The 18123-nt window shown below is 44.4% G+C and overlaps 1 protein-coding gene across 2 annotated transcripts; it reads right to left on the reverse strand.

Annotated features, from left to right (window-relative positions):
- Positions 1 to 111: 111 nt before the first annotated feature.
- SUMO2 (small ubiquitin like modifier 2) lies at positions 112 to 17734 on the reverse strand. Of its 2 annotated transcripts, XM_060202730.1 has the most exons (4): positions 17483 to 17689; positions 15606 to 15737; positions 4532 to 4603; positions 112 to 1209 (listed from the first exon to the last, which is right to left on the reverse strand). In XM_060202730.1, the coding sequence occupies exons 1-4, from the start codon at positions 17501 to 17503 to the stop codon at positions 1147 to 1149; spliced, it is 288 nt and encodes a 95-aa protein (XP_060058713.1). In that variant the 5' UTR covers positions 17504 to 17689; the 3' UTR covers positions 112 to 1146. The 2 variants fall into 2 exon arrangements, with proteins under 2 accessions (XP_060058713.1, XP_060058714.1); XM_060202731.1 differs by lacking the exon at positions 4532 to 4603 and having other exon boundaries at positions 17483 to 17734.
- Between the last annotated feature and the right edge of the window lie 389 nt (positions 17735 to 18123).

Raw genomic sequence — 18123 nt, forward strand, 5'->3', positions numbered from 1 at the left:
CCTGTTTCCTCATGCCTTTCCAGTGTGCACAATCCATCGATGCTGTATTATTTCACTCACATTTTTTAATTTTAGTATGCTAATGAACCCTTCAACTTAAAGGCATTGAAATAAACACATAAATGATCAATTTTTATTTTTTTCCCTTAGCATCCACAAACAAGAAACATAAACTCTAGGCCAAATATTACCAAAGTGAGGACTAGAACAGTTGAATTAATTTAAAAGCAAAATGGCAAAATTGGGACTTTTTTCTAGTCACATGAACTCTGCCTCAGGTAACCATTACAGATGTAAGAATTCAGTAGATCCATAACATTATGACCCAGTTTCTTTTGCTAGTGAAACTGAGTATTTGGAACTGCTAAAGCTTTTTGAACAATGAGGCTGAAACATGTTACCAGTCAGTATTCTTCTTTTTTGTTTCTCAGTCCACTAGATATGGAAAATAGTATCATTTCACCCTTGAAATATTGTAGGTTTATTCATGTCACCCTCCCGCTCCGCCCAGCTACAACTTTCAACTTTTATAGCTCTCAGAATAAAGAAAACAGCTCATTTTAAACAAGAAGTTTATTTAAACAACAAGACGCTTGACTTGAAGGGAAAACTATCTAGGATTCATTTCTTTTAGAGTAATTTACCCCTACTTAAAGACAGATTGCCCTACATGTAACAGCTACGTACAAAAAAGTTATAAAATTGTCCTTGGTTTTACAATGATAAATGAAAAACATTAAGATTCTCCAATCAAACAAGGTATGCAAGAATTTTTATGTTGTTCTTTTTGTTAAACATTGAGAGCAAAATAACTTACTGGAATATAAAGATAAGAGCTGAATGAGCATGCCACTAATGGAGAAAGGGGGTATTTTCACAGAACCAATATTTTCCCCATCCCATCTCCATTTGATGTCAATCAAAACATACCATTGGCCATTGAGTTAAAAAAATGCAATATGCTTGTGCACATACACCAGTTACTTTATGTACAATAAAGGAATGGGGAAGGGGAAAATGAAAGAATAGAGAAAAACTATACTGTAGTAGTCAGGATGTGGTGGAACCAAATTGCGGTTTTCTAATTGAGAATGTCTTCTTGGTCTGGAGGAACAGAGTTCTGGAGTAAAGAAGCAGGCTCCCTTTTTAGTAGACACCTCCTGTCTGCTGCTGGAACACATCAATTGTATCTTCATCCTCCATTTCCAACTAACATAAAAATGAAAAGAAAAAAATCAAGTCCAGTTACACACAGATAACAATAGCTAAACAGCTTTTAAAAAATGCATGTTGGGCAGGGGAGGTAGCAGAACGGTTGTACAAATTGTTTCATGCCTGAGGCTTCAAGGTCCCAGGTTCAATCCCTGCACCATCATAAACCAGAGCTGAGAAGCGCTTGTCTCTCAGTGCCTTTCTCTTTCATTAAAACACATTTTGAAAAGACATGTTTTTACCCACTTTAGTATTTATATTATTTTACATGCCCTGTGCAGCACCAGACTTGGATTTAAACAATCTTTCATGAAGATACTCTGGTTCTGTTGTCCTCATAAATATGTAAATAAGTTTTTTTTCCCTCCAGGGTTATTGCTGGGCTCGGTGCCTGCACCATGAATCCACCGCTCCTGGAGGCCATTTTTTCCCCTTTTTGTTGCCCTAGTTGTTGCAGCCTCGTTGCGCTTATTATTGCCATTGTTGACGTTGCTTTGTTGTTGGATAGGACAGAGAGAAATGGAGAGAGGAGGGGAAGACAGAGAGGGAGGGGGAGAGAAAGATAGACACCTGCAGACCTGCTTCACCACCCGTGAAGCGACTCCCCTGCAGGTGGGGAGCCGGGGGCTCAAACCGGGATCCTTACGCCGGTCCCTGCACTTTGCGCCACGTGCGCTTAACCCACTGCGCCACCGCCCGACCCCGTAAATAAGTTTTAAATCTGGATTTTTATTCTTTCACGAGCAGCAAAGTAGTGCTGTAGGTGTCTATCCTATGCCTATTTCTCACATTATAGTAAAGGAAAAAAAAAGTCACTAGAAACTGTAGTTATCATGCAGGTACAAACTCAAATGATAAACGTGTTAGAAAAAAAGAAATCATGTTATGCACGTACAAACTATTGTATTTACTGTCAAATGTGAAACATTAATTCCCCAATAAAGAAATTAAAAAAAAAGAAAGAAAGAAAAAAAAAATCGTCATCCAGGAGGTGGCACAGTGGCTAAGGTACTAGACTCTCAAGCATGAGGTCCTGAGTTTGATCCCTGGCAGCATATGTACCAGAGTGATGGATGGCTCTTTCTGTCCTCCTATCTTTCTCATAAATAAATAAATTCTTTAAAAAAAAATGTTGTCCAGGAGGTGGCGCAGTGATAAAGCTTTGGACTCAAGCATCAAGTCCTGAGTTCAATCCCCGGCGGCACATATGCCAGAGTGATGTCTGGTTCTTTCTCCTATCTTTCTCATTAATAAATAAAAAAATCTTAAAAAAGAAAGAAAGAAAGAAAGAAAGAAAGAAAGAAAGAAAGAAAGAAAGAAAGAAAGAAAGAAAGAAATCAGCTCCACCTTGTGGGTTACTGGGATGGAAACAAAGTAAAAAGAAACAGAACTTCTACTGCTGGACAAAAAGTAATCTACACTTTTAACTTTTTTTAAATGAAATTCGTGGTGAGACAGAGAACCACAGCATAACTCTGGCACATGGAACACTAGAAATCAAACTCAGGACCTTAAGTTTGAGAATCCAATACTATCCACTGCACCACCTCCCAGGCTGCCCTTCTGATTTCTTACAAAGTGAGAGAACAACTTACAGCCTGTGAAGTAACACCGTCAACAGTGCTGGGACTCTTGAGACCCTGAGTTCAATCCTCAGCATTACTTTTATCAGTCATGTTCTAGTTCTCACATAAATAGGAGTCCAGGAGATCCACCACAAGATTTGCATATATGAGGTTCCTAGTTTGACCCCAGCAACTTCGATGCCGTGGTACGAGAGATGTTCTCTCTCACTAACAGGAGACAACATCATGGATATGCAAAAAGACAACTTTCCTGCCTCAAAAGAGGCAGCAAAAGTCTTAGTTTATTATTTTATTTCTTTTGCATAAATGGGGTAGAGTATTATAGTCCAGTGGCTGGTGAAACAGTAAACTGGTAAAGCAAAGTTTTATCCCTGCGGTTCCTAATTTGATCCTCAGCACTCATGTATTGAAGTGGTGCTCTGGTATGTCTGTCCTCTCTGCTTTCTGTGAAACTCTCATATGTAAAAATATGATGTTGTGGTGTGGGAGGTGGCGCAGTGGATAAAGCACTGGACTCTCAAGCATGAGGTCCTGAGTCCCATCCCTGGCAGCACATGTGCCAGAGTGATGTCTGATTCCCTCTCTCTCTCCTCCTATCTTTCTCATTAATATATAAAATCTTTAAAAATTAATAAAAATATGTTGTAAAAAAGTCATCATGACTTTCCCAACTACCCAATATACAATGTTTTTAAAAAGCACTATATTCAGTGGTCCAGGAGGTGGCGCAGTGGCTAGGGCACTAGACTCTCAAGCATGAGGTCCTGAGTTCAATCCCTGGCAGCACATGTACCAGAGTGATGTCTGGTTCTTTCTCTCTCTCCCCTATCTTTCTCATAAACAAATAAACAAAATCTTTAAAAAAAAAAAAAAAAAAAAAAAAAGCACTATATTCCAATGTCTAACCATCCACAAATCCATCAACAAAAACCCAAACTTCTGTCACTGAGAAAACCACACGAGGAGGTAGCACAGCTGGTGGAATGCAGGATCCGCATATGCCTATTTGACACCAAGCTCAGTACCTCTTCGCTCTTCAAGATCCCTATTTGATAACAAGCAAGGTCTTCTCACTGTCATAATTTTTTTTTTAAACTAAGAGCATTTTCTTTTTTAAAAAAATATATTTATTTATTCCCTTTTGTCACCCTTGTTTTATTGTTGTTATTGATGTCGTCGTTGCTGGATAGGACAGAGAGAAATGGAGAGGAGGGGAAGACAGAGAGGAGGAGAGAAAGATAGACACCTGCAGACCTGCTTCACCACCTGTGAAGCGACTCCCCTGCAGGTGGGGAGCAGGGTCTCGAACCGGGATCCTTCTGCTGGTCCTTGTGCTTTGCGCCACGTGCGCTTAACCTGCTGCGCTACCGCCCGACTCCCATGATTTTTTTTAAATTAAGATTTACCAGACCGGAAAGATAGCATAATGGTTATACAAAATGAATTTTATGCATGAGGCATTAAAGGTTCCAGGTACAATCCCCAGCACCATCTTTAGTCAGAAAGGAGGGCTGGTGGGTCAGAAGAAATGGGATGGGGGTTCCGTCCGTATTAGTGAGCCACCAGACATCACTCTGGCAAATGTGACTCCACAGACTGAACTCAGGACCTCATGCTTGAGCAACCAATACCTTATTTAGTAGAGCACTCCCCAGGCATATCTCATACAATTTAAATAAGATAAACCTTAAAATAGAATAAGTTATTTTTCCAGTTAACATAGAGGTTCTTACCTGTGCAGGTGTATCTGTTTCATTGATTGGCTGCCCGTCAAATCGGAATCTGATCTGCCTCATTGACAATCCCTGGAGAGTTCAAAAGCAGTAAGTACAGGAAGAAACACTAAAATCTACAGCCACTATTTAATCACTAATGAACCATTTTTGGTGATTTCCCACTTGCTATAAACTTACGTTGTTATGTTTATATAGTGGTTCATGTGAGGTAGATCTCAATAAAACCAAAAGGGGGGGGTTAGCACATTTTATAGGTGAAAAGATACCCTTGGGCAGTAAGAACATCTACCAACAGAACCCAAAGCAGTGTTTTGAAACCGTAATGCCACAATTCATACCCATCAAATTCCTAGAGTGTGGCAAAAGCAACACCTGCCTTTCAACTTCCTTCTTGCAATTATTTTTTTTTCCCAACAGGAATACCACTGGAACTCAGTGACTGCACTATGAACTCACTGCTCCTAGCAGCCACTTTTTTATTTGAAAGGAAAGAAATCAAGAGAGACAACTACAGGCCTACTGCACCACTCGTGAAGCTTTTCCCCTGTAGGTAGGATGTCAGAGGCTCAAACCTGGCCTTTCTACATAGAAACTAGGTACACCACCACCCAGGCCCCTATTCTCAACTTCTTGCTAGAAAATAAATTCCATATAACATGGATATAAAAGCAACCATATATCTAATCATGCTTCTTTATTTTCACTATAAAAAATTCATTCTGGGGGGCCGGGCGGTAGCACAGTGGATTAAGTGCAGATGGCGCTTAGTGCAGGTGCAGGGAGCCAGTTGAGGAGCCTAGTTTGAGCCCATGGCTCCCCACCTGCAGGTGTCTTTCTCTTCCCCTCTCTGCCTCCCCAACTTATCTGTCCCATCAAAAAAAAAAAAAATTCAGTCTAGGGAGAGCCAAGTGGTAGTGCAGCAGGTTAAGCACAGGTGGCACAAAGTGCCAAGGACCGGAGTAAGGATCCTGGTTCGAGTCCCCAGCTCCCCACCTGAGGGGGAGCTGCTTCACAAGCAGTGAAGCAGGTCTGCAGTTGTCTATCTCTCCCCCGCCACTCCATTTCTCTGTTCTATCCAACAACAACGTCATCAATAACAATAACTACAACAATAAAACAAGGGCAACAAAAGGAAATAAATATTTTTAAAGTCATTGTAGGGTGAAAACAGCACAATGATTATGCAAACCAACTCTCATGACTAAGTCTCCCAGGTTCAATCCCCCAGACCACCGTAAGCCAGAATTGAGTAGTACTCTGACAAAAATAAATAAAATTAAAAAGTTAGTCTAGAGCAGTGAGGGTCAAATGACAGGGAAAAAGTTGAAAGTAAAAAAAAAAAAAAAAAAAGTGGTCTGGGAGGTGGCACAATAGATAAAGCACTGGACTCTCAAGCATGAGGTTGAGTTCAATCCTCAGCAGCGCATGTACCAGAATGATGTATGGGTCTCTCTCTCTCTCCTTTCTCATGAATGAATAATTGAATGAATGAATAAATAAATAAATTCTTTGGAAAAAAAAAAAAAAAAGCTGAAAAGTTGGGTATGCTTGTTTTGCCTCTTGGGTAATTTCTAAGGCTCAGTGCTTGCTCAACTGCTCCACGCAGCTTTTTTTTTTTTTAATTTTTTTATTAGTGATTTAATAATGATTAACAAGATTTATGTAAGACAACAACAGGAATACAATTCCATACAGTTCCCACCAGAAGTGTTCTGTGTGCCATCCATCCACTAGAAGCTCCCCTATTGTTTTTCCCTTTATGGGACTATGGACCACAAAGGTTTTTTTTTTTGCTTCCAGGGTTATTGCCAGGTCTCAGGGTTGCATTGGATCGACCTTCTCGTGGTGCATCCCATGAGTTCCCATTCATTGGGGAAACTGACGATCCTTCCGATCCTTCCTAGCCGACTGAATCCACATGGATCCCAGTCACTTTCAAAGCCAGCAACAAGCAGCTCCTGACAGCTTTGCTTTGACTGGCTACGGAAGAAGTGCCTGCACCATGAATCCACTGCTCCCGGAGACCATCTTTTCCCCTTTTGTTGCCTTTGTTGTGGTTATTATTATTGGTTGTTGTTGGATAGGACAGAGAGAAATGGAGAGGAGGGGAAGACAGAGAGGGGGAGAGAAAGACAGACACCTGCAGACCTGCTTCACCACAGGTGAAGTAACTCCCCTGCAGGTGGGGAGCCGGGGGTTCAAACTGGGATCCTTACCCCGGTCCTTGTGTTTCGCACCACATGCGCTTAACCCACTGTGCTACTGCCCGACTTCCTGGACCAAAGTTCTTTATAGGGTACAGAAGGTGGCAGGTAGCTTTTCTTTTTCTCCCTTCTTTGATAAAGGGAGGCAAGGGAGAGGTGTGCAAAGATGGAGACAACAACTGTAGCACTACTCTACTACCTACTCATGAAGCTTCTCCCTTTCAACTGTGGCCTTGATCCTGGGTCCTTAAACATGATTAAGTGTGCTTTACTGATTGTGCCAACAGAAAGCCCCTGGCCAGCTTTGTTGTTAAAAATGAAAAATTGGGAGTCGGGCTGTAGCGCAGCGGGTTAAGCGCAGGTGGCGCAAAGCACAAGGACCGGAATAAGGATCCCGGTTCGAACCCCGGCTCCCCACCTGCAGGGGGAAAGCTTCGAGAGTGGTGAAGAAGGGCTGCAGCTAGCTCTCTCCCTCTATCTCCCCCCCTCAATTTCTCTCCATCTCTAATAAATAAAAAGATAAAAAAGAGAAAGAAACCCAGCATAACAAGAGGTGGCAAAAAATAAAGGAAAAAAAAGACCAAAGTAGAAATGTCAGTCACTAGTCAAAAGACAGTTAAGAAAGTAAGTGAAGGAAGTCGGGCTGTAGCGCAGCGGGCTAAGCGCAGGTGGTGCAAAGCACAAGGACTGGTATAAGGATCCCGGTTCGAGCCCCGGCTCCCCACCTGCAGGGGGAAAGCTTCACAGGCGGTGAAGCAGGTCTGTAGGTGTCTATCTCTCTGTCTCCCCCTCCTCTCTCTATTTCTCTCTGTCCTGTCCAACAACGACAACAATAAAACAACAAGGGCAACAAAAGGGAATAAATAAAATAAATATTAAAAAAAAAATAAATCTATACACTGTTGAACCTCCGCTACCACAGTAGCACAAGCTTCAGTGTTATGGGTTCTGTTTCCTCATTTCACAAGAATGAATTGAAACAAGGCAGAAGAGGCTCAACTGAATCCACATTATGGGCAAAGACTTGGGTTCAAGTCCTAGGTTACTCATTACATGGTAGAGTCTGCAGGGGCAAGTTTCAGCAGTGGTAAGAAGCACCTCAGTGTCTCAGTCTCTCACCCTCTATCAAAAAAAAAAAAAAGATAAAATCAATGCTCTCTGAAACCAACTGATACTCTGCTAGGTAACATTATGAGAATAGCATGCATACATACTCAGTTAATTGAGAGATGTGGCTCACACAAAACAGGTGGACTTCAATTCCAAATGTAAATTAAAATTTACTTATAGTGCCTTGAGAAGTGGTGCAAAGGATAGAGTTAAATTGTTTGGTGGAGGAGACAGCATAATGGTTATGCAAAGACTGATGCCTGAGGCTCCCAGATCTTAGGTTCAATCCCCTGTGCCACCATAAACAAGAGTTGAGCAGAGGTTCACTGGTATTAATAAAAAAATACAAGGTCTCGAGTTCAAATCCCAACAATGCATATGGCACACTGATTGCTCTGGCTCTCTCATACCCTACCCCCACAAAAAAGGAAGTAGAGGCCTCAGAGTTAACTGAGTGGCTATGGGGGTGGGGGAGATAACAACAGCATGTTTTTAAGATTTTGTTAATGAGAAATATAGGAGAGAGAACAACATGACTGGTATTTGTGCTGTCAGGGACTGAACTCGGCACCTCATACTTGAGATGTCAATGACTTATCCATTGTGCCACCTCCTGGACCACACATAATGGTTTTGCAAAAAGACTCATGCCCGAGGCTCCAAAGGCTCAGATTCAATCCCCTGCACCACCATAAACCAGAGCTGAGCAGTGCTCTAGTTAAGAAAAAAAAAAAAAAAAATGGCTATGACTGGACTTGAGAGTGATGCTCTGGTTCACCTCATGTTAATAAGAAAAACATCGAAGTTTTTTTTTTTTTAACTAATGGGGGAGGACTAGGACATCACTGGCATATATATACAGATACATATATATATATATATATTTTTTTTTTTTTTTTTTTAACAAGAGTACTGCTCAGCTCTGGCTTAAAGTGATGCAGGGGATTGAACCTGGAACTCTGGAGCCTCAGGAAACCTTTGCATAACCATTATGCTATCTACCCATACCCACTCTGGCATATTTAAAGCCAGGAATCAAACTGTAGACCTAATACTTAAGAAACCAGTGTCTAGGCGAGGGGGAAGGAGGAGAGAGAAAAACAGTGTCTCAGCAAGGCAGTGGCAAACCTTGCAGAACACAAATGTTACAAGGACCAGTGTTCAAGCCTCTGGTCCTCACTTGCAAGAGTGCAGCGAGACAAGTTTTTCTCAATTTCTCTGACTCTATCCAAAAAAGAAAATAATCCCATGTCATACTTACTATACCACACAGTGGAATGTGTTTTTCCCCCACTGCCATCCCTTTTTTTAAACCAGAAGCACCACTCATCTGTAGTTTATGATGGTGCTGGGGATTGAATTTGGAAACTTGAAGCTTCAGGCTTAAAATTACTATAAAGCTGTTAACTCCCTTGTCCAAAATAAGATATATACACACACAAAATTAATTTTATCCAGTGCACTGCTCAACTCAGATTTATAGTGGTGCAGGGGACTGAATTTGGGACTTTGGAGAGTCGGGCACAAGTCTCTTTGCATAACCATTGCTGTTACCATGCCCAAGTTTACTTTATTATTTATTGGATACAGAAGAAACTGAGAGGGGGAGATAGTGGGTGAGAGAGAGACACCTGCAGTCCTAATTTACCACTTGTGAAGCTTATCCCCATAGGTGGGACTGGGGTTCAAACCTGCATCCTTACACACTTGTATGTAATGTGTAGGCTTAACCAGTTGCACTGTCACGGCCCCCACCAAGTTTACCTTTTGTTTTTTCGTAAAGATTATTTATTTACTTATTAGAAAGGTAGGAGGAGAAAGAACCAGACATCACTCAGGACCTCATGCCTGATAGTCTCAACTACCCAAGTTTACTTTTCATGCTGAGTTTTTCACAGCCTAGTGAATATGCTGCACTTTATGGCACATCTCAACCTGAATCAGTCTCACCTCAAGCAATAAATATTTACACATAACTTGTAGCTACTACACTGGACAACAGTGTCCCCACCCTCAATTTCACCACTCTGGGCTGCCTTCTCATTCCAGAGACAAATACCACAGCACCAAAGCTCCCTCCAATGAACAAACACAGGGCTCACACATTGCAAGACATACCCTACCTGGTGTCTTGCTTGACCCCTGGACGACAGTTTGTTTTGCTTTAAGCCAGACCACTGCTTAGCACTGACTTGTGGTGCTGGAAATTGAACCTGGGTCCTCAAAGCCTTAGGCATAGAAGTCATTTGTATAACCACTATTGTACCTGCTCAGCCTTAGACAAAAGTTTTAAAAAGAGAGCAAAATATACTGTCTTATTTTTTCACATCATTAAGACTACTCCTAGCTGAGGGGACAACATAATGGTTGTGCAAAGACTTACACGATGACTGAATGTAACTTAACAGTCCCAGGTTCAATTCCCAGAACCACTAGAACCCAGATCTGAGCAGTGCTGTTAAGGGAAAAAAAAAAAAGACCCTGAAGTTTGAGCTCACCATGGATATAGAATGCTACATGTTGAGTAGACAGCAGAGTTTTAGGACATCCAGTCCCATTCCTGCAGAAATAGTCTTCTGGGTTAAATCAGAAAATAAACATGGGGCTGCCGGTGGTGCACTGGGTTAAGTACACACAGAGCGAAGTTCAAGGATCCTAGTTTGATCCCCTGGCTCTCCACCTACAGGGGGCTGCCTCACAAGCGTGAAGCAGGACTGCAGATGTCTTATCTTTCTCCCTCTCAATTTCACTAACCAACAAGAATGAAAAAATGGCCTCCTGGAGCAGTGGGTCCTCGGTGATAATCCCGGAGGCAAAGAGAAGAATAAAGAGGGGCTGGGTGGAAACACACCTGGTTGGGCACTCGCCACAAAGGCCACAGACCACGCTTCAAGCCCCTCAAGATGCTTGCCTCTCTATCTCCTATGACTCACAAGTGCTGAGTCTACAGGTGTTTTTCTCTCCCTTTCTACCCCCCCCCCCCATTCAATTCCTCTGTCCTGTCAAAATACAAAAGGAAAAAAAAATTGTGAGGTTTCTAAAGGATTCGATCAGCAGCCAGTTACGAGCGCAGAACTTGAATGCCTGGTCAGGTAACTGAGTTCAATACCCAGTACCACACATTCCAGAGCCATCCTCTTGATTCTCTCGTTAAATCTAAAATCTTGAAAATATGTAACCTTTTTGAGCTGAAAGGTGAACAGACTTCACTGTTTCAGGTGGTGGTAGATAGCATAATGGTTATTATATAAGGAGACTCATGCCTGATGCTCCAGTGTCCTAGTTTCAATCCCTCACACCTCCATCCATGAACCTGAGCTGTGTGGTGCTCTGGTTTTAAAAAAAAAAGTCCAGGGGTGGGGAGATAGCATAATGTTTATTCAAATACTCTTCTGCCTGAAGCTCCATGGTTTCAGGTTCAATCCCTGTACCACCATATGCCAGAGCTGAATGCACTCTGGTAAAATCAATCCAGGTGCAGTAGAATAGCACATGTACAAGGCCTGGAGACCTGCCCCTAATACAATGTGATCATTTTATCCTTTTTTGTGTGTTCTGGTTTTTGCTTCCAGGGTTATTGCTGGGGCTCAGTGCTGGCAGTATGAATTCACTGCTCCCGTGGCCATTTTCCCCCCATTTTACTGGATAGGACAGAGAAGTAGTAAGAGAGGAGGAAAAGGTAGTCCAGTGGATAAAGAGTTTTGACTCTCAAGTGTGAAATCCTGAGTTCAGTCCCTGGCAGCACGTGTACCAGAGTTGATGTCTGGTTCTTTCTCCCTCTCTCCCTATCTTTCGCATTAATAAATAAAATCTTTAAAAGAGAGGTAGGGAAATAAATATTGACATCTGCAGACCTGCTTTACTGATTGTGCTGGGGGGAGGGCTCAAACTGGGATCCTTGTGCTTTGTACTATGTGCATTTAATCCTACCCCAACCCCTTTTATTCTTTTAAATATTTTTCAGATTTATTTACCTAGGAGAGGAAGAGAAAGCAGCAAGCATCACTCTGGTATGTACACTGCCAGGGATTGAACTTCGGAACTCATGCACCCTGAGTGTCCAACATTACATACACTGCACCAACTTCGGGACGGTAACCATTTATTTACTTACTTATGGAGAGTGAGTAGAACCAGAGAAGGGAGAGAACCATTAATCTGGCACATTCAATGCCAGGGACGCAACTCAGGACCCTCATGCTTGAGGCTCCAAGCAGTGTGACCTCCTAGCCACACTTTTGTGAGACCAGAGACACAATCACATCTAAAGCCTCATGCATGCAAGTCTGGAGCACTAACTGCACATTTCCAGCCCAATAAGCTCCTTAAAAAATGTAGTAAGGACTAGAGAAAATGTCAATATACCAACTAATAGGAAACTACATTTAAAAAACCAAGTCTAGCAAGCCAGGAGATGGTACAGCATATGAAGTCTTAGATTATTTAGCAGGTCCCACAGTTTTGAACTAAAGGCATTACACGTCCCAGCATGATACTCTGGTTCCCTCTCCTCAGTTCGTAGTAGTAAGAGCCAAATGTTTCTATTTTGTATGAAGTTTTGCTACATTCACCACTACAATGATTACCTTTTAAACCCCCTGTAACTGGCTGGTAAAACTGCTGACCCGACTCAAGTTCAGCCCTTGAAAGGAAGGCTGGGCTGACCTGAAGGACGCTTTGATGCTCTGGTCTCTTTTCACACGCCCTGTCTCTATCTGAAAACAGATGAAAACCTCTGTAACCTGGAGGGGCACCAGTGTTCAGATATGGGAAACAGAAGTGCAAAAATTCTTTGCCAACGTTAAGTACATATTCACTGCTGGTTAGGGCCCCTCACCAAAAAAATTTAAATGACTATATATAGCATCTTTGAGTTTCTTTTCAAAAGTCCTATGTCTAGTGTTGGAAACCAAGTATCAACTCCGAGTTTTGACTGGTGGTCTGATAAAAAAGAGAAGATTAGATTTCTTTACTTTTAGTGGAGTCAAGGTCTTTCCCATACCAAATACCACTGCTTCCAGGCCAACTTTTTCATCCTTATTTCAGAGACAGCACCAGAGCTTTCCCTGATCTCTGGCACTTCTATGGAGTGATGAACATGGGCTGTAAACAAGGAAAGGCTTGCATCCTCCCCCATGAGTGGACTTTTGATTTCTTCTTTGAGAAAGAGGCCAGAGCACAGATCAGTCCTGATATCCAGGACTCAATGCCTAGTATCTAGAGCCTCAGACAACTTCTGCTTCTGTCTGACAGGCTGAGCTACCTCTCCAGACGAAGATGTCTCTGCATTGCTACAGACCAAATATTGCCAACAGAAGCTCCTTCGTCTTCCATGCTTGCATTCACCTCCACATCTGCTCATTCTTACTTCCTCTTCTTAATGTCTAGTCACTATTTTCTGAGTAAAATGCCAATGTCCTTATAGTATAGGAAATCTTTGACTCAATGAGCTCAAAGTATTCAAGGGCCCAGGTGGTGGCTCACCCAGCAGAGCACATACATTATCATGTGAGATGACTAGGTTACAAACCCCTGGTCCCTACCTGCAAAAGGAAACAGGTATGGGAGAGGGGGACATGCTTCCTAAGTGATGGAATAGTGATGCAGGTCAAAAAAAAAGAAAAGATAGCCACTGGAACAGTGGAGCCATGTAGAGATCAAGCCACAGCAATGAACCCTGGTGGCAAAAAAAATAGTACAATTTTGTATGCTTCAAACAAACTGCAATGTCCTTGAACCCCTATTAAACTTCATTTCCAAATTGGCTAAAATACTCAAAAGTTATGTTTTGGGCTGAAAAGATTCAAACAATGGCACCACCAAATGCCAAGGCTAAGCAGTGCTCTGGTTTCTACCCCCAAGAATATAAATGCTTTGACAGCATAGTAATCGTGTTATGTAAAAAGACTTGCAGGCGTGGTCCAGAAGGTGGAGCAGTGGCTAAGGCATTGCACTCTCAACCATGAGGTCCTGAGTTCAACTCCCAGCAGCACATGTACCAGAGTGATGTCTGGTTCTTTCATCTTTCTCATAAATAATTAAAAAAAAAAAAAAAAAAAGACTTGCAGGTTAGTGGTCTGGGAAATGGCAAAGTGGATAAAGCACTGGACTTTCATGCACAAGGTCCTGAGTTGGATCCCAGGGCAGCAGCACATGTATCAATGATATTTGGTTCTTTTTTGTCTCTTCCTATCCCTCACCAATTTAAAAGAAGAAAAAAAAAAAGGGGGGGGGAGTCAGACGAGGCAGTAGCACAGCGGGTTAAGCACAGGTGGCGCAAAGCACAAGGACCGGTGTAAGGATCTGGGTTCAAGCCCCCAGCTTCCCACCTGCAAGGGAGTTGCTTCACAGGCGGTGAAGCAGGTCTGCAGGTGTCTTGCTCTCCCCGTCTTCACCTCCTCTCTTCATTTCTCTCTGCCCTATCCAACAATAATAACTACAACAATAAAAAAAAAAAGGGCAAAAAAAGGGAATATAAAAAAACTTAAAAAAAAAAAAGACAAACCAGACTGTGGAGACAACATAGTATTTATGGAAAAGACGTTCAGGCCTGAGACTGAGGTCTCATGTTCAATCCCCAGAGCCACAGTAAGCCACAGCTGAGCAGTGCTCTGGTGTTTCTCTCTGCAGCTTTCTCACTAAAAGTTAGTAAGATGGGAGTTGGGGGGTAGCGCAGAGGGTTACTCGCACATGGAGCAAAGCCCAAGGGCCCGTTCGAGACCCGAGCTCCCCACCTGCAGGGGTCGCTTCACAAGTAGTGAAGCAGGTCTGCAGGTGTCTATCTTTCTTTCATCTTCCCCTCCTCTCTCCATTTCTCTGTCACACCCAACAATGACATCAATAACAATTACTACAAAAAAAGGGCAACAAAAGGGAATAGATATTTTAAACATGAATAAAATATTAAAATAAAACAAAACAAAACAAAAGGCTTGCAGGCCTGAGGCTCTGGGGTCCCAAGTTCAATCCTTGGTAGCATCATAAGCCAGAGCTAAGTAGTGCTCTGGGTGGGAAATTATATATTTATTCAGGTTAAAAAAGAAACTGACAAGACAATCTAAGAAGTTAACTCTCATTTTCTTTAGGAAAATTACAGGGCCAGGCAACGGCGCACCAGGTTAAGTGCATAGCTACCATGTGCAAGGGCTCAGGTTTGAGCCCTCAACTCCCATCTGTGGACTGGTGGGGGTGGAGCACTTGATGACTGCTTAAGCGGTCAGCAGGTCTATTCTCTATCCCTCCTCACCCCCTTCTCAATTTCTCTCTCCAATTTAAAATCATAAAAATTTAAAAAGTGGGAGCCAGGCAGTGGCTCAGTGGGTTAAGCACACATGGCCTGAAGCACAATGACCCGCTGAAGGATCCTAGTTCCCGGCTCCCCACCTGCATGGGGTTCACTTCACAGGCGGTGAAGCAGGTCTGCAGGAGTCTTTCTCTCCCCCTCTCTCGATTTCTCTCTGTCCTATCCAACAACGAGGATGACAGCAATCATAACAGTAAACAAGGGCAACAAAAGGTGAAAAAAATTGCAAGTATTGTAAATTTGATATATTCCTGACTTCAGAGGACCAAGGGTTTTTAATAAAGCATCAATATACCAAATGTATAAGAAAGCTGATATGCCAAGGATCAAAGTGTATATTAAATGTACTCAAAGTAGAGCCACTATACATAGTGCTCGTCTGATTTCTATTCTGGGAAAAATGAGGTTTTTCTTAAAAAGTTTTATTCAGTGGAAACCCCCGTCAGTTCCTCACCTGTCGTTCACAATAGGCTTTCATTAGTTTACTAAGTGGTGTATGCCTCTTAATCTTAAACTGCACCACCGAACCATCCTGACCCGCCACCTTCAGATTAATATGGTCGTTGTTCTCAGTCTTGACTCCTTCCTGTTGAAAGAAAAATAAAGTGTAATTTGGAAAATATGAAAAACACTTTCAGATATCAACAGGTTTCTCACTCTGTAGCATCCAGAATATTTTCAGTTGCTGAAATCAATTTAAAGGATGTGAAAGCCCACAGTAACACATGAAGCAGGCGTCACAGAGAAGTCCACATGCAATACCTGACAAGTAGCAATGACTGACTTTGTAGAGATGGGTCCCAAACTTACTCCAGGGCACTACTGAATACACACTTCCTAAAATGGTATCTAAAAAAAAAAAAAAAAAAAAAAAAAAATCAACCTACCCCTAGATTAAGTGTCCTCTTTTCAAAATACAACGTACAAGATAAAAAGTTGAGCTTTCTAATAGTTATGCAAAAAGCTTAACTGATGTCTGAAGCTCCTAGGTCCCAGCAGAGGGGAGCACTGCTCTGGCATCTTTCTCTGCGTATCCCCCCTTTCATCGACAAATACTATATAAAATATGTTTGTAAAAAGTTCTTTCCGGGCAGGGGCAGGGGTAGATAGCATAATAATTATGCAAAGAGACTCTCATGCCTGAGGATCCAAAGTCCCAGGCTCAATCCCCCTGCACCACCATCAAAGCTGCGCAGTGCTCTGGTATAAAAAACAAAAAAGAAAGAAAAAGAAAAAACGTCGCGCCTTCAATTCAAAACCGTTACGTTTCTTGTTGAAGTTATCAAAATTCAGTTTTAGTAACTAAATCTCCAGCAACGTTATAATGACCAGGAGTGGGGCCTCTCTGGAAGTGCTGCAGTAATTAAAAATCACGCTTCACCTTCCCTGTCTCAACACCTTCACTTTTGTTTGTTTTTCTCTAGGAGTTCTCCCTTTCCCCTCCCATGTGTTGTCATGGGTCAAAGCCAAATTTATCTCCAAGTATTCGCCGTCGGTCTCCACCCAATCAGAAGTTCTCCACAATCAAGTGTGAAACCCATTCTGGGATCCCTACAACCACTCCATCGAAATGGGGCGAGCGGAGTGTCACCCAACAGACCCAGAGTCTTCGGAGCCAGGAAAAAGCGTCCGAGGCCTCTGGGCAAAAAAAATAAATAAACAAGAAGGAAAAGAAAAGGGGAAAAAGTCTCTGGGAGTCGCGGAAGCCGCGTGAAAAAGTTAAGCCCGCGAAGTCAGCGGCGGCGGCTGTGCGGCAGGTTAGCCGCCGGCCTCCGGGAAGCGCCCTGCCCATCCCCCGCGGCTCCGGGGCCGGGAAGGTGGGAGCGACCCCGGGCAGCCCCGGCCCGCCGCCCGCGCCGGGCAGGCCGAGCATCCGGCCCGCGTCCTCGCAGCCCATTGATTCGCCCGGCCCCGGGCAGGGGTCCCCGGGCGGCCGCGACCCCCGCCCCGACGAGGGAGACCCGGCAGGGTGCGCGGAGGGTGGGCAGCCCGCGCGCCCTAACGCCCCTCCGCACGCGCGCCCGCCGGCCGGGCCCGAGGACTCCGCTCGCCGCCGGTGGGCCCGCAGGCGCCCGCGATCCGCCCGCCCAACTCGCGCCCCGCGCGCACTCCGAGGCGGCCGGGGGCGGGGGAGGACGGCGGGGCCTCCTCCGGCGCGGGAGGGAGGAAGAGGGGAGGGAGGAAAATGGCGCGGACCGCCCGGCCCTGAGTCGAGGCCGGCCCCGTGGGGGGCCCGCGAAGGCGCGGGGAGTCAGTGGCGGACTCGGGCCGGACCCCGGCCCGCGCCGTGACCCCGACCGCGCGGCGAAGCGGCTGGGGCCCCCAGCTCACCTTGGGCTTTTCGTCGGCCATGGCGAACGCCGGGGTCTCCTCACTTGCCGCTTCACAAAAGAGGTACCAGGTCCGCACCAAACCAGCACACAAGCAGCACCAGGAGCGGCAGAAGAAGGAGGCAGCGGCGGTGGAGGAGGGAGAGGGCGCGCGCACGTCGTGCGCTCCCTCCCCCCACCCTGCGTGCGCGAGCACGAGCCGCCGGGGTTTCTCATTGGTTGCCGCCTCGCGGGAGCGCGCAACGCTTACATAACCACCCCCATCCCCCGCCCCGCGTGTCCCTGGCCAGAGCCCGGCGCCCGCCTGGCCGGCGGGAAGAGACGCGGACACGCGCACCCGTCCCGCCGCGGGGGCGCGCCTGGCTCTGGGCGGGGCTGTATTGTCCTCCTTCTCTGGTGGAGCTTAATCAAAATGGCTTCCAGCTGGTCCTCGCTGAGAACTCAGAGGCACAAGGCCTGGACGTGAGACCCAGGCCCAGGGAAGGCAGACTGACAGGACAAGAAAAGGGGAGCCAGAATCAAAGTCCCAACGTGAGGCTGGGGGGAAAAAAGCTGTTGGGTGGCTCAAATGCAGCTCTCTGTGGTTAGGGAAACATCACACTTCCTCATCAGTCTCTCTCCTTTGAATTCTAAAGGTTCAGA

This window comes from Erinaceus europaeus, chromosome 12 (genome assembly GCF_950295315.1).
Source record: "Erinaceus europaeus chromosome 12, mEriEur2.1, whole genome shotgun sequence".
In the NCBI taxonomy this organism is placed as follows: domain Eukaryota; kingdom Metazoa; phylum Chordata; class Mammalia; order Eulipotyphla; family Erinaceidae; genus Erinaceus; species Erinaceus europaeus.